The sequence below is a fragment of the Manis pentadactyla genome, chromosome 16 (genome assembly GCF_030020395.1).
Source record: "Manis pentadactyla isolate mManPen7 chromosome 16, mManPen7.hap1, whole genome shotgun sequence".
NCBI lineage: Eukaryota > Metazoa > Chordata > Mammalia > Pholidota > Manidae > Manis > Manis pentadactyla.
The window spans coordinates 27,156,221-27,173,007 of NC_080034.1; the positions used below are offsets into that span (position 1 = coordinate 27,156,221).

Sequence of the window (16,787 nt, forward strand, 5' to 3'; positions counted from 1 at the left end):
CTGAAAACAATAAACAATCTGTAAACTTGAGCTTAGAGCCCATTTTTAATTCTTGTTTGCTTGCTTCACTTTGCTGCTCATTAGCACAATTCCCAGTTACACACCCAGTGATTGGCCTACACTAGGTGCTCAATAAATATACATTGAACAAACCAGGGACCAGTACTCAGTTAAAAATAATAGAATTTTTAGCCTCCATGCTTACTTATTTTAGCCTCATCTACAGGACTGTAGTTGGAATAGTTGCCCTTCCATGGCTTCCCTTTCAGAAATAATATCACTGCTCTGAGAATCCACAGAAGGAAATAAAAGACTAGTATTTGTTACAGATGTTAGTTTTAGGCATTTAGGACAGTTTCGCGCATTATGTTTTCTGGGTTTTTTTTGTTTTCTCACTTGTTCTTTTTAACATCCCTGCAAGGTAACAGTTCCTATCCCTGTATTTGTTTGAGTTGGTTAGTTAGTGCAATCTCAGTTATGTTTAGTTATTGGCCACATTCACACAAAACCCATACTAGGATCCAACAGTCCTCAGCCTTCCTACTGGTGCTCCTATGCCTATTCCCATGCACCAGTCATACAGCTTCTTGTCGTACATGACTTTTGCCAAACTGCTTAGCTATCATTTCAGTTCATTGTAACACACATTAGTGGACAGTCTGCATGCTGGAAGGGATCTGTACAAAATAGGGTGATAAGTGGTGAGCTGTACAAGGTTCCCAGGAAGCACAGTGGAAAGGGGGTGATTAGCTTGAGTTAGAGGAGACTTCAGACAGGCTGTGGCACCTGACTTGCATTGGAAGGATTTAGGATTCTGTCCTCTCTGTGCTGTCTGCTTCTTCAGAATGTGACTCGTGTGAGTGGTGGTGTTGGATGGTTGTGCCATTTTTTCCTCATGTGAATCAGTCTCTTAAGAATATCCTAGTTTGATTTCAGTAATATCTAAAACATTTTCTCTACCTACCAAATTATCAGTAGACTCTTTTTTTCCTTTCCTTACATTGCTACTTCATCTTACCCCAAACCTAGTTGGGGTGGGAGTCATCCCTAAACAATACCTTATGCTTTTACAGTACTTTTCAGTTCTCCAAATCCCTGTATCACATTATTTCTTTTAATCTTAACAATGACCTGTGAGTGCAACAAGATCTGTACTATATCACTTTCTTGAGCCCTTTGAAGTAACCTTTTTAATTCTTGAGTGGAATATGGGGCTGACATCTGAGCCAAGGAAACTTGACTTTTCATTTAGTTTTACATATACTACATCTCATTTGATAAATACCATATAAAACACTGTTTGGTTTTCCTATGCAAGCAATCATTGAATATAAAATTTGAATAAGGACTACTTTCTCTGACAGACTGAGGGGGAAGCATATACAAATTATCTCTGTTCACCATATGATAAAAGCAAAGGGCAGACTGGAAGTGAATAGAGTACAGTCTCTATGCATTAGTAATTGCATTGCTTTAATCCCATTTTGCAACTGTCTTTGGCTTTCAAATGTGCTTTGAACTATTGGGTAGGATACTAGACATACCACCTGCTGATTTGTGTACCATGGTAAACATTATGGGCAAGTAAGTCATTAATGCTAAATAATAGTCCAGCTTCACACTTTCTTCCACACTTACAGTTACTGGGATTGATGGCTGCTCCACGGGTACAAAGAAGTGGATTATTCTTTGAAAATTAACTCCCATCTATACCTCACCAAGTGGTACTGTTTCTTCTTGTGATTCTTTTTTTTTTATTCTCTCATTAATACAAGCACTTAATTATGGAGCCAAGAATAAACTGTCTTGGGGTTAATCAGAATCAGAAAGTAAAGCCAAAAGGATCTTTGGAGCTCATTTGCTGTCCATCTCTTTTTAGTCCCCACTTGAAGAACCTGAGGACCAGAAAGATCAGTTACTCTGTTCAAAACTCTAGCTTCAAACTGTGTGCACCCTAAGGCATGCATTATATTTCATGTTGAGGTGAAATCAAGTTGGCATGAGAAATTGTAATAGAATCTATTGGTTCTCAATCTAAAGAAGCCCATATAGTTTTTCCCTTTAACTCTATATGAGAGTTACTTTCTTAAAATTTGTAAGAAAGTGATTCTGATGATATACACATGTGTGTAGGTGTGTGTATGTACATACAAATATATGTATTGTATATATAGAGTGCCACAAATTATTTATATCCTCTATTTATGGTAAAATAAGTCATTAATGCTAAGTAATAGTCCAATAATAGCCTTTAATCTTTGTGAGTACTGGATTATAAACTTTTTCATGGTGACTCTGAAATTTAATTTCTTATTTCTAAATGTAGACACTGTATGCTGCATGGCATTATCTCACTTAAACATCAAACCATAAGCATCTTTAAAAATTTTATGAGAGGAAAAAAGCCAAGATGGTTTTGGAAATTTTTTTAAAGTAACAATTTTTAAAAGCTTCTTCATAAAACTACACATGAAATCAATTTTTATAATGCTATAAGGGGAGATAATCTACTGTATTAGTTAGACCATAAAATGGGGGTAATAATCTAAATGCTCTGGAGCACTCCAGGATGCGCAGTGCTGACAGAAGAAACCACACCTTAACTGCATCTCACAGCAGACCCTCGCTGTGCTTCTGGCATGGATCAGGTTCTTAGACCCAGCGTCGGAGGCTGCAGTTCTAAAAATCCTGAAGTTGGCACTTTCTCCATATATTTTCTCAACAAAAAGGCAAGATTATAAAATTGTTTTTGCCAAAACAAGGGTGATTGTAGTAGAGATAAGATTAGAAATCAGTTTTCCTCATTCCTCATGATTATTCTTTAGCATTAGTTTGTTCTTTTCATTTAGTAATTTTTCCTGTCATTCATTGGTCTGTGTGTGGTCTGGTATAATTTAGTGCTTTCAGTACTCAGATCTAACCATGAAAATTTACTAAATTTACTAAATTACTAATTACGAGTAATAAAAGATAGCTTGTAAAGTTAAACAAATTGAAGATCTGCCAGCATCTTTCTACAATTTTGATTATATTTTGATTAAAATAGTTAAATTTTAAACAGTATTAACTAGAGTTAATAGTACAGTTTTTATAATATAGTATAATAGTATCTAAGGTATACCTTTTAGTTTTTAAGCTATAATGTAGTCTATTACTTTAATTTCAACTTCAAAAAATTTCCAAAATATCCTTTTGGTTACTCTCAAAACTTGATGTGTTTAGACTTAAGAATTGCTTATGAATAACTTAAATGCAAATAGTTTAAAAGAAAATTTCCAAATGGTTGTTCTCCTAATTTCACATTTATATAAGAGTAGCCAAAGAATTAGTTTTCTGTCAAGGTTACTGTTCTTATACAATAAATCGCATCACTGTTTATTGGACATTTTTTAAGCTTTGCAGGCTTATATTGATTGTGGCTTGGTAATTCTTTAAAATATATATTCTAGAATGAAATCGAATCAGGTTATCATTCATATAATTCATATATATATGAATTCTTTGAGACATGAGATACGATAATTATAGCCTAATCACAGTTTTTAAAACTAGACTTAACTGTCTTTGACTTGCTGCTCTTAAAAGAAGAGTAAAAATGAAACTCTAAAAAGTCAGGCACATCTTTTATCAATTTATATACTTGTTTATGTTTCAAATGTTGAAAACAGTAGAAGACCCATCACCAACAAGAATAAGGAGATCATATGATAGAAAAATACTAAGCCAAATATCTTACATTTGTAGTATTCTGAATGTTAACTGTATCTAGTTACAAATCCATTTCCTTTCAAACACTTAGTCCTGAATCCTTTAGCTGTGTCTACATGAAGCAACTGGCTTGGATTTTTTGATCCAAACCTTTTTTTCGCCAACCAGTTGTTTGCCAGCAATGAAAATGTTTTGAAAGGCAAATAAATGTTTTTGTGGGTAGACTTTTCTATGCAATGTAAGGCTAGATTTAGTGATCATACCTTCCTGTATTCTGAATAAGAAATTAATCTTAGAAAGATGAATGGCTTGATGTTAAGCATTATCATTCAGTGCCAGCTTTGTGTATCTGGACATCTTTCATAGGTTTGTGTGAGGGTTAAATGAGATAATATACAGAAGACATGAAACATAGGATAGTACATTGAGTAAATGTTAGCATAAAAAAGGAGTATCAGCTGCTGTTTAAACATGCATGATAACGTGTTTATCTCCAAACCCTCTCAAAACCCCACTAAATGACAGCAAAGTAATTGTAAAAGGCATAAACCTACAAAAACAAAGGAAATAGGAGAAGATTAAATAGCACATGAGAGATGTCAAAAAATTATGGAAGCATAAAAGTGGATAAAAATACTAAATATTTAATAGATCTAAGAAAAATGAAACCTTGAGACCTGGAAAAGGTCAAGACTGAAGTTACTTCTGAAGTGTAAGAAGTCTCAGGTGGATGAAAAACAGGAGCATTAGTAGAAAGTAAAGGATCAGTTTTATCCCAGGACCCTATCAAAACCGTATTGGCAGTCAACCACTCTTTTCTGCCATTCTGGCAAGATGGTATAAGTTTACTCTCTAGAGAAGTTGAATAAAAAGAACTCTGGTATTAGATATCCAGGCACAAAGACCGCCAACATTCAGTTAGTAGGCATTCTAGAAAGAACCCAGAAAACAGGGGAAAGAAGTTTTCAGAGTAATGCAAGAAAATTTCCCAGACACAAGGGACAAGAATATATAAGTTACAGTGTCCCTGTGAATCCCAGGTAAATATATGAAGAAAGACCCTCACCAAGATGCAACACCATGAAATGTTGAGTTTTCAGGCATAAAGAAAAGCAAGAGTAAAAGTTTCTTAAAGGGCAAAATAAGTCACATAAAAGACTTACCAAAAAACAGCTAACTTCTCAATAGCAGCATTTTAAGCTAGAAGATGCTGGAGTAATGCCTTTAATAGTCTGAGTAAAATTAGTTTTAATCTCAAATTCTATACTCATCAAGTTTACCATTTGAATATGAGGGTGGCATAAATTAATTTTCATACATACAGGATCTTAAAAATTTTATTTGCCATCCACCCATCCTCAGGAAACTGTCAGAGGTATTTTCGAGGTACAGCCCACCCCCTGGGAAAGGGAGATAGATATTGCAGTTTGAATTAAGTCTAGTTAACTGCCTATTTAAAATAACGTATATCAGTATTCTTCAGAGGGACATAGCAGAATGCAGAGTCCTTACAGTGTATCATTCACAATATCTCAGATAAAATCCCAAATTCCTTAAAATATAAAGTTACAGAGAAACATGACCAATACTCAAGAGTAAAGACAAAATGGAGACTGACACCAGGATGGCCCAGATGTTGAAATTAGCACAGATTCTCAAAGCAGCTATTGTAACTATACTCAAGAACAAAAACAGACTTCAGAGAATGTATGCACTAAAATAAGAAAGTAAACTTAGAAAGAACAAAAAATGGAATCAAGAAAACAAGAATCCAAACTATAATAGTTTAAGAGAGTCTGGAGGGTTCCATGTTTCTGAGGGAAAATAAAAATGAAAAACAATGAAATTGAAGGAAATCCTATGTTTCACATCTTTCAAAGGTCCAATGAAAAAGTGTTAGGTTTACAAAAAATTAAGCCAAAAATATAAACCAAGGAAATTTTTAACTAGAAGAAAAAAGAATTTTGTGAGGAGAAATTTGATAATAGTAGCCAAACTGTTACAGTGTTGATACAATCACGATAATATAAACACTGGTATTGATTTAACAATTACATTTTATGAATAAGCTCAGAAGTGGGAGGAAGGATGGTTATAAGGCATCTGAAAACACTATATCTCCATCTATAGTAAGAAGTCAGTGGATAGTACTTAAAGCTGAAGAATAAAGAAAACAGACATCCTAAACCTATTTCATATATGGAGGTAAATAACAGAAGAACAAGCTAAAAATGTTTAGTTGCCTCTGAAAGCAAATTTACATATTGGAAAAGTATGGCCAGGTTTTCCTGTTTGTCATTATAAAACTAAGGTATTATTTGACTTTAAATGTCACATACATTTTAAGTTAGAAAAATTTTTTAAATTTGAATTAAATATTTGCAACACACATATCACAGTGCCTGGTTCAAATTAAGTACTTAATACATGGTAGTTATTCTTACCACTAAAATTACTGACTCTCCTCCTAGTCATTAAAATAATTGACTACCCATTTCAAACATATAAGCCTACAAACCTTATATATTTTTTATATATACTTAGTTGTAGGGCTAGAACTGGAGTCCATATTTCCTAACTCCTACTTCCTTCAGTCATAACATGGAACATTTAGAGAAGATCTTTGAGGTTAATTGTGGCTGACAAGTATAGCTGTAAGCAGAAATATCTTTTTGTAGTCTTACCTAGAACCTTCCCTGGGAAATATTGCATAATAGACAAATGGATAGCAAGAGAGACATATAAATCTTAGGCCAGGTGACAATTTAGCCTAAGAGTTTGCCTCTAAATGACATAGCTTTCAACACTTCCTGCCTTTTACTATTTATTTAGTTACTATTTATCCTCCAAAAAGAAAGATCCAGGTACTTAGCCAGAACGCAAAGGAAAGAGGTGCAACAGAAGTGTGGTTAAAATGATGTTACATTCAGGATTTTAATGATTATAAATGCATCAAATTAATTTTGCTGTACTTCTAAGACCTTTTGGAATTTTAGAGAACTCTTTCTGCCGAATTTATGTGGGTCTTAGCCAAATGCAGGGGTTATTAACTTCATCTAGCCCAATTCATTTATGTAATATGGGAAAACTGAAAATCATCAGGGGAAATGGCTTGCCAATCGCCAACATTTAACGATCATTTATAAACTGCATGTTGGGAAATAGCTGTCCTGGACCTAGAGATATTATTCAAAAGGCAGTTGGGAAGTAGGAGTGTTACCTAACTGGTTGAAAAAAATAAAGAAGATTTATTACACTTAATGACAAGTATAATTAAGATATTATAAACTGAGTATGTTAAGTTCCATGCCTAAGTTAGATTATAAACACTATTGAATGAAGGTAATTGCAGATCTTTTTTCTTTGAGAAAATTATTTTGAAACCTATTGTTTAAAGAAGAAATTGCTGCATCTCACAAAGAATCAAGAATTTCTTATAGTTGAATATAGTACTGTATTAGTCATGGTTCTCCAGAAAACCAGAACCAGTAGGATGTGTGTGTGTGTGTGTGTGTGTGTACACATACATAGATGAATTTATTACAAGGAAGTGGCTCACACAATTATGGAGGACAAGAAGTCCCAAGTTCTGTAGTTGGCAAACCAAAAACCCAAGAGAGGGAAAGGGTATCTCCAGTCCAAGCTAAAGGCCTGAGAACCGGGAGATGTTTCAGTCCAAGTCAGAAGACTGGAAAAGACCAGTGTCCCACTTCAAGGCAGTCAGGCAGAAGGAGTTCCCTTTAATTTAGCCTCTTTCTGATATTTAGTTCTTCAACTGATTGATTGATGGAGGCCTATTCATTTTAGGGAGGGCAATCTGCTTTATTCAGTCTATCATTTCAAATGTTAATCTCATCCAGAAATACCCTCATCATCACACACATAAAATTAATAAAGATAGAACTGAAATTACAGGATCTTAAATGTAGAATAATATGAAAGAAAAATATGAGAATGGAGATATAGAGAAAATCTATGAATTAGTCTGGCTTTAAAGACTACTTTGTTGTTAGATAATAGTGGATTATCATAGATCCCGGAAATAAGAATTATGATTATCATATTTGAGGACAATCAATTTAGCACTAACTCCTAGGATGTGTCACAATTTGGGGACATTGAAGTTTAGAAGCCAATAAACAAAAATCCTCAAAGGCCTAGATTAGGATGAATAGTGTGAAAGTAGAGAACAAATTCAAGACCCTGAGCAAATTAAAACAAACAACAAAATCAACAGAAATTGGTGAAAATATAATAGTGAAAAATAATTGAGTTTGAATGTTAGTGTCATGGATAGCACTGAGAAATTGAAAAGAGACTTGTGGGCTCAATATAAAGCATTTAACATAATTTGTAAAGTTTAACGTGTACCTTTTAGTGCTCAACCTCCAAATAAAGTATCAGAAAATATTTAAAAAGGAAACATAATGAGTGTTTTTTGTTAGGGGAAATTTTTGTCTTTTAAACAGCTGTTCCAAGAGTATTATTTTTAGTTTACTTTGAAAATAGAAATAGTGGCAGAAAAAATGTCTGAATGAGTTGCTATTGTGATAGAATAACATCTTTTGGGAAAATATTTTACTAAGTTGCAAATAAATCTCCATTAGGTTACTATTACCATACCTTTATCCATATAGTTAAGAAAATTAACTTTGCATACTCATTCAATTAGTGAGTGGTCTTAAGTATTCCTCTGTTCTGTCATTTCTTGCATATTTTATAATGCAATTAAATGTGTACTACTTTCATTGTAACAAAGAATTGTAAAATATACCATTTTATGCTATTTTAATTACTGCCAGAAATATTTGACTTCCTACAGTGAATAATGAAGTACAACTTGCATTTATTTTCAAGAATTAAGAAACTGAGGAATATCTTAGAATATAGAGTCACCTTTTCTTTTTTTTACACTGAAGGTATTAAGAATATTTTGTGATTTGGTTTCCTGGTTCTAGTATTGTTTCCATATTAAATGCACCAATCCTGAGCTCAGCATCCTGTGGAACTGGACTGTGATACTGCTAATCTGTTTTAAGTTGTGTTGTTAGAAAAGTGTTTCTTGACTCTTTCTGGTAGCCATAGACAAAAATGTGTAGAAGTAAGCAAATGGGTGATAACATACTTTAGTGTGATCACTGTAATTAGCTAATAAGATTGCTTTCCTCACTCTGCAGAGAAGAGGAGGTCGGAGTTTGGGAGAGGCAGTTCAGGATCACGGGACATATCAGGGCCAGATAAGCTTGGGGAGGTAGGTAACACAGTGATAACTTTAGTACTGAGGATTCACTGCATTGGAGTCCAAGACGTACAGACGTACTAGGGCTACTAAGGATGCCACGTTAGGTGAAGGAAATCAGTAAATTGGATAGATGAAAATTAAAGATAAAATCTTCCTGCTAATTATGACAACATAGCTATGACATAAATTCCATTCCCTACAGTAGTTGTTTACTGGTTATGGAAAGGTGTTTTAAAATGTCTAATTTTTCTATCTTTATTTTGCATTTTCTTTTTTTTCCCCCTAATTAACGTGCTTGTAAACTGACATTTCGAAGAGAGGTATGAATCCAGATTATTTATATGTAGTATGGATAAACAGGGAGAACTAGGGATATATACTTATCCTGATCCTGTCTTAACAGTGAACAAAATTATTTAATATTGTGTAGCACTTTCAATTTTCAAATCTTCACCATCCTTCACTTAAGAAAATACAGTTACCTGATAGGGCTGCCTCCTGGTTCTCTCTATGGCTTCCAGACATTTAAATGAATACTGAGCCCATATTCTTCTCCACACTAATTGTGTGTATTTTATACTGTGATGGAATGTATAGAAATCTCTGTATTTGAAAAATCATGTGTACACATATTTCTCTGACACTCTCCAGTTTTTAGAAAAATATATTCAAGTTTTTCCTGCTGAAAACTTTTAGTTTCTTTCTGAGTGGATACATCATCTTTTTAAAAAGCTTTCCCCAAGATTTCTTTTTAAATGGTTCACAGTTAAATTTAAATTTCTATATTTAGGTAGAATTATGTTTATATACCAACCACCAGTATCCAGGAAATTCAGTGGTAAGGCTGACACATAGGGAGTTTATAGTCTATTTTGTAGTCTGTGTATTTAGACAAGGTTTGAAGCTTACTTAGCGAAATTGCCTAAGTATTCAAACAGAATTTCTTTAGTACAAATGCACTATTTGATTTACTGTAATTGTTAAGATAACAATATGTACTTTTTAAAGATTAGTTCTCAGGAATATATGTTAGATTTATTCCTTTCCAAGAAGGATGCATTCAGGAATAGCTTTTATATCTAAATATTTTTATAATATTGGATAGAGTTGGTTTGGTACAATCACCATGGTTTGATCAAATTTGGAAGAAGTTACAGACACATTTTTATAGTGTTTTCTCCAGCATCTTTATTTTGTTCAGCTGGATGTATTTTAGGTTTCTTCCAACTAATCGAAATAAGAACCTGATTTCGTCTGTGCCAAAAAACAGAACTATCATTTTTCACGTTCTTTTATTTCCCAGGTCATTTTCAAGTAAGATTGTATTTCTAGAACTCCTGAATTCCAGAAAATTCTCTACTTTGTAGATATAAGAGCCCAGAAGAACATTTCAGGGGAAGTCTAACTTTTCATGCAGTATGTTTTGTGTTGTACATTCCAGATACAGTTAACTTTTTGTGTGCATGTGATTAGTGTGGAAAGAAATTAATGCAGTCTAGTATTATGATTTATGGACTGAATCCTTTGCCCACTGAAGACTTGCCAAAACTAAAACTATTTTTTTTCCTTTGGATATTAGAAACAGCTACTGTTTTTGTTGATCTTTTAAAGTTCTGAATGGGCCTATTTCAAATCATACCAGCATGGGAGCTCAGATTAATAATGTACTTATTCAACTAGTGATACTGAGTGAAACCATTCCTCACTTGGATATGAGGATAAAATATCATAAAATTATTTTCAGGTGTATTAATGCATTTCTGGAAGCTGCATATGATTTTTCTTTTGCTTGAACAAAATCAAGAATTTCTATTTATTGTATCAGTTACAGGTGGGCTTATAAATTAATTGTAATTTTTTATACCTTAAGACATAAGACATTTTAATTTTTAAAGCAGCACTAGGATTGCTGTATTATTCCCCAAAGTTTTTAACTCTTAGTATTATTTATCTCTCATGAGCTGTGACTATAGTACATTTCATTTACATTATTAATAAAGGTTGCTGATTTCCTTTGTTGTTAGTTACAGCAAGCTGCTGAAGTTTCTCAGCTTCGGGGAGCGAGGGCAATCTCTGCTGAAGATCTTCTGTTTTTGATGCGCAAAGATAAGGTAATTCAGACAATTTCAATTACTAAAACATATTTGGTGCTTAATTACACTTATATAAGGAAAATATCCTTGTTATATAGCTTTCCAGTTAGAATCATAACTATTGATTAAGCTGATGTTTTAATCTTCATAGTTTGTACAACTAAGTGGTTTACTACAATAGAATTGATTTTTTTTTTAACATGGGCGAGGACACTTATGTAAAGCCATGCTGACAATGAATTTCTCTTATCTTGCATATCTATTTAGACATTTTTATTGCTACATAATTTCTCTAAGTATTGATTATGGACTTTGTTCTGATAAGTGGGATATTAACTGGGTGTCGTATTCTTCTAATTTTTGTATAGAATTACAGACTTTCATACAGTAATTTTTTTAACGTGAAATACAAAGTTTATTCTGTGACACTGGTTTATAGGAAAAACAAGTCAATTATTCCAGGAGCATAAATATATATCCTAACATATAGCTTTCTTTATAGTCAAATATCTACCTTTTTTACTGTTTGAACTCTGTTACTAAAATACTTAAGTTGGTACTTCATTGTCTAATTTTTGTTATGACCATCTCCTAAGAGTGGCTAGTTGAAAGTATTTTATAATATTTACATGTTTTTAACAAAAATTTCATCTTCAAGTCACATGTACACACCTAACTGACAAAGGATGTTAGCACAGATGCCATCCAGGTGAGCAGGAGTGTTTAGTTCCTCACCATCCATCTTTCATTTCTCCATTTTTTTGCCCCCTGGCCTTTTAATTTACCCATTTCTCCTCCATCATTTATATGCCTGTGGCTCTGTTTTTTATCAGAAGGCATCCATCTGACCTTTTGGGTAACCTTGTTAACATCCTTTATAATACCCATATCCTTATGCAGTGAGATTCAGAGACCTACAAAGTGCACCTTAACCAGTATGCCATTAAATTTTGTAAAATTTTAGCTCATTAACTCTTAAATTAAAGAAAGAGGAAAAGGTCTTTACTATCAAGAAGCTATAATCTGGTCCAGGATGTCTGTATAATTTAGTTGAAGAAGCATTTTAAGGCTCATAGAATTTTAAGGTTGTGTGATTAGATGGGGAGTCTGTAGGATTTGTTCAAGTGGAGATTTCTGCCTAGGGTGAGACTCATGTAGTTATACGTAGCATGAACCAAATGAAAAGGAACTAACCAGAGTGCTGGTTCAGTAATCAAAGAAAAATATGATTAGTATGATGGCTCTGGAAGTGGACAGGAAGGAAAAATTTAGAGAGATCATGAAGAGTAAGAATATGCCGGATTTGGTGACTTCATTATACAGTACTTGGAGGACTAAGGACACAGGGCACTATACAGCAATGGTGCTGTGAGGAAGGAGTCTGAAGATGCTATTGGCAGAAGGGAGAATCTTGAGTCAAGATTCTCTATGAAGGCAGCTGAAGAACAATAGAGTTAGCATTAGTACTTTACAGAATATGTCCAATCAATTTTTCTTTTTCACTGACAGAGGTAAAGTGGACAAGAAACAGTCTGCACTGACATTTTTTTTCTACCTTTTGGGAAAGTCAGTTTAATTATCATGTTGAAACTTCAGAAACATACATTAATTGATAATGCCCTTCTACTGTCCAGAATGTTTCTTTTTTTTTTCTTTTGATATCGTTAATGTATAATCACTTGAACAACATTATGGTTACTAGACTCCCCCTATTATCAAATCACCCCCACATACCCCATTACAGTCACTGTCCATCAGTGTAGTAAGATGCTATAGAATCAGTACTTGTCTTCTCTGTGCTATACTGCCTTTCCCGTGTCCCCCCGCACCACTACATTATGTGTGCTAATCGTGATGCCCCTTTTTCCCCCTTATCCCTCCCTCCCACCCATCGTCCCCAGTCCCTTTCCCTTTGGTAACTGTTAGTCCATTCTTGGGTTCTGTGATTCTGCTGCTGTTTTGTTCCTTCAGTTTTCCTTTGCTCTTATACTCCACATATGAGTGAAATCATTTGATACTTGTCTTTCTCCACCTGGCTTATTTCACTGAGCATAATACCCTCTAGCTCCATCCATGTTGTTGCAAATGGTAGGATTTGTTTTCTTCTGATGGCTGAATAATATTCCATTGTGTATATGTACCACATCTTCTTTATCCATTCATCTACTGATGGACACTTAGGTTGCTTCCATTTCTCCAGAAGGTTTCTTAACCAAACCTTTTTAGCAACTGAGAACACAGCCATAATATGATAGTGTTCTCATCTTTCTCCTCAAAATAATTTATTTATATGCTAACATTTCAAGTTAAAGTTAACAGGTGTAATTTACACAGGTATCACATACGAGGTAATATAAGACAAAATAAAATCTAGTACTGAGTGGAATCAGTGAAGAGAAAAGGGTAGCAAAAGACAGGTGTATATTTTTTCTCTTAATAATTCTAACTTATATTCAGGCAGTATTAATTGACTGCCTTCATATTTCACATGTTACCCTAGGCAGCTTCACTCATTCTTTCACATACTCCTCACCCATAGCCCTGAGGGTAGGTACTTTACTGATGTTGTAAACAAAGAAAGTGAGGTTCAAAGGTTATGTTCTACTTCTAGCTCTGCTAAGCACTAGTTACAAGACAATTTTTAACCTCAGTTTTCCCAATATATAAAAAGGAGATGATTATATTTATATATGTCAGAGCTATTGAAAAGATCAGATAAAATGCATGTAAAATAGCTTTGTATAATACAGTAGGTTTCAGTTATTATTAGGAATCTTAAACCTGAAGCTCAGGAACCAAAAATAATACATTCTAAGTGTAAACACACAAATAAATTACAAAATATTATCAGTTACTGTTAAAGTTAAGTAGTATTTTATCTTCTAATAAACCTAAAGAAAACCATCATTAAGAACCAACTATCATTCATCAGCTTTAATATTCACAAAAATATGTTTCTCAGGTTATAGAATTCCTCCAGAAATATAAAATATAAACCAATTCTTCTAAATGAAAGATTCACAGAGAATTTTAAAAAGATATGAAAAGGAGAGTGCTTGGCTTTTTAAAGGAGTTGTTACAAACTCTTTGTCTGGATGCTTTAAATCACTTTTAGAAATAAAATTTGGTCTTGGATATGTACAAAATTCCATAAAGTTATATGGTCAGCCTAGTATGGAGAATGTGATGTTTGTAATCTCCAGAAAGACTTTTTAAAACTTCTTATAAGAAAAAAGAAAAAAGAAAAAATCAGCAACTATCATGATTTCTGGAGCATCTTGATACTTACAAATGAAAACTGCTTTTAAAATGCTTGTGTTTTAGCTTTTATGTTTAATTTCATGTGTACATTTTTTATTTTGTAGTATTATGCTGAAAATTTGTATGTTTTCCTCAATGATCCTGGGCTACGAGGTTATTAAATTTACTGTAATCATTATCATAATAGTCTTTAATCAGTAAAGTGAATATATGTATAAGTTTTCTTATGCACTTATTTCATATTTTTAATAGAAAAAACTTAGAAGACTGCTAAAATATATGTTTTTCCGAGACTACAAATCAAAGATTGTGAAAGGCATAGATGAGGATGATCTTCTGGAAGGTAACCTAAACAAACACTAAACTAAAAACAGTTATGACACATGTTTGCTGAACAACACATTTATGCAGTATCAGTGTAGATATGGCCATTAGTGTAAAAGATGTGTACTTCCATTAAATAATATAGTTTAGAAATTATACAAGTATTTAGTCGGCAATTAAATCTTGTGATTTTCAATGTATATGACATCAAAACACTGTGGTATTTCAGTTATTTCACTTAATCTTAAGACCTACTTTACATCAAAATACCATGAAACTAAGAAAATTATGTTGATTCAAAATATAATTGATTTTAGCAAATAATTTTCTGCCATGAATTATTATAAGATACCTTAGAAATGGACACAAGGGTTTTTGTTAATTTATTATGAAAAGTATCTAATATGTTTTGTGATATATAATCACCTCATTTTGATGTGTTATTTCTCTGCTGTTTGAAATCTAACAAAAATCCTAACAGAGTAGAAATTTCTCCTTATCTGATTTCCACCTCAACTCCCCATTTTAGAATACTTAGAAAAATTATTAATATTGCAAAAATCAAACAGTGCTAAGCTGAAAATAATTTCTAAATGAAACTTACTGAATCAAAATAATTATGTTATATTTTTAGATATAACTCGTATATTTTGTATTGAATGTATAGTCACTATATAGTGGTGTTCATTGCCATAGACACACTGATAAATAAAGTAACAACAAACTTGCTGGATTAAGAATTCAGAAGACTATTCAAAACCAACTGAAAAGGTAACAAACTTTGGAAGAAAACTAGTTACATTCATTTATCCTCAACAAATCAGCAAATATGATAGCTATACAAAAAAAAATATTCTGATCAAATGTTTAATCAGTATTGCCTATTTAATATTCCTACAACTCCCATATAATTTAATTCCTGGAAAATACCTTGCCAGATGAATTTAAGTGCTTCCTTCTCTGGACAGCGTAAATAATACAGACTCAGCAAAACAGACCTTAATTCAGTCAATCTCAGTTAATCTGCTTTCTCTCTGTATGACCTTGAAGGTCAGTTTTCTCATTTTTAAGTCAGAAATTATACCACTTACCATATGGAGTTCTTATGAGAGTTCAATATAGTGTATGAAAAACACCCGACATATTCCTGCCACTGAATAGCCATTAATACCATGCTTTGAATACCAACAAGCTCAGAGTTGTAAGACTAGTATTCAGTTTTGCTAGTATCCAGTCTTCAATATTATAACAGCATCATATCAATTTGATGCTCTCATATTTATTTCAAATCTCCCCTCTTCATTGTCATTTAAATTTTCTAATTTTGTGTGTCTTACATAAACTTTTACAATAGTTGATATAATTTATAAAATAAAATACTCAGGTAAAATACATCTAATACTGAGGAATGCCCTCTAAAATGGCAATGTGAAGGATGTAGTAGGCTCTTTCTCAAAAGAAGCATATTTAACTAGTGAAAACTAAAAATAATGATAATAATTTAACATCTGCAGAAATTTTCCTAAGGGTATAGAGCAAATATAGAAACATATATTCAAGAAAACCTACTAAATCTCATTAAGAACAGTGAATAGTCTGTTGCATTTGAGTCATGACCTGCTCCCATCAACCTTCTCCTCCCCCCCTACCCTGCCACCCCAGCTCATTATGGTAGAAGCTTTATTCTGGGCAAGTGTGTCCAAGAACACTGGGTACCTGATTCTCCATCTCCCTGTCTAGGGCAATAGTTTCACACCAGGAGGTAAAGGAGGTCAGCATCTCTCATCTCCTCCAGCTCCATACTGCAGAAGTTCTTGTCTAGGCAGTCACAGCTAAAAGGTTTGGTGCCTCCACTTACCTTCTATTCATAGGGGAGCTGTACACCAGTCATGGCAGGCTGAGAATATTAGCTCTGATTGCCCCATCCTAGCTTGTGAATAGGGAGCAAAGCTCCACACCATCAGGGACAATCCTAGAAGACAAGGGACTACCATTCCTGCCCAGTTCCCCACTCTTAAATCCAAAAGAGTCTTTACAGAAGAAACTGGCATTGTTCCTGCCCCCAGATCCAGGACAGTGGTACACAAGTTCAGCCAAAGGGGAGGTATATCTTAATAACAGAGAGTTCTGCAGCTCTCCCAACGGAGACTCTTTGGAAC

General features: G+C 33.5%; 1 protein-coding gene across 1 annotated transcript in view; it reads left to right on the forward strand.

The window, feature by feature from the left end:
• SUPT3H (SPT3 homolog, SAGA and STAGA complex component) overlaps positions 1–16,787 on the forward strand; it is a 484,976-nt gene that overhangs the window by 341,244 nt on the left and 126,945 nt on the right. Inside the window, 2 exon segments of the mRNA XM_036927349.2 lie at positions 10,975–11,061; positions 14,557–14,647. Of these exon segments, the coding sequence (XP_036783244.1) occupies positions 10,975–11,061; positions 14,557–14,647 (178 nt within the window).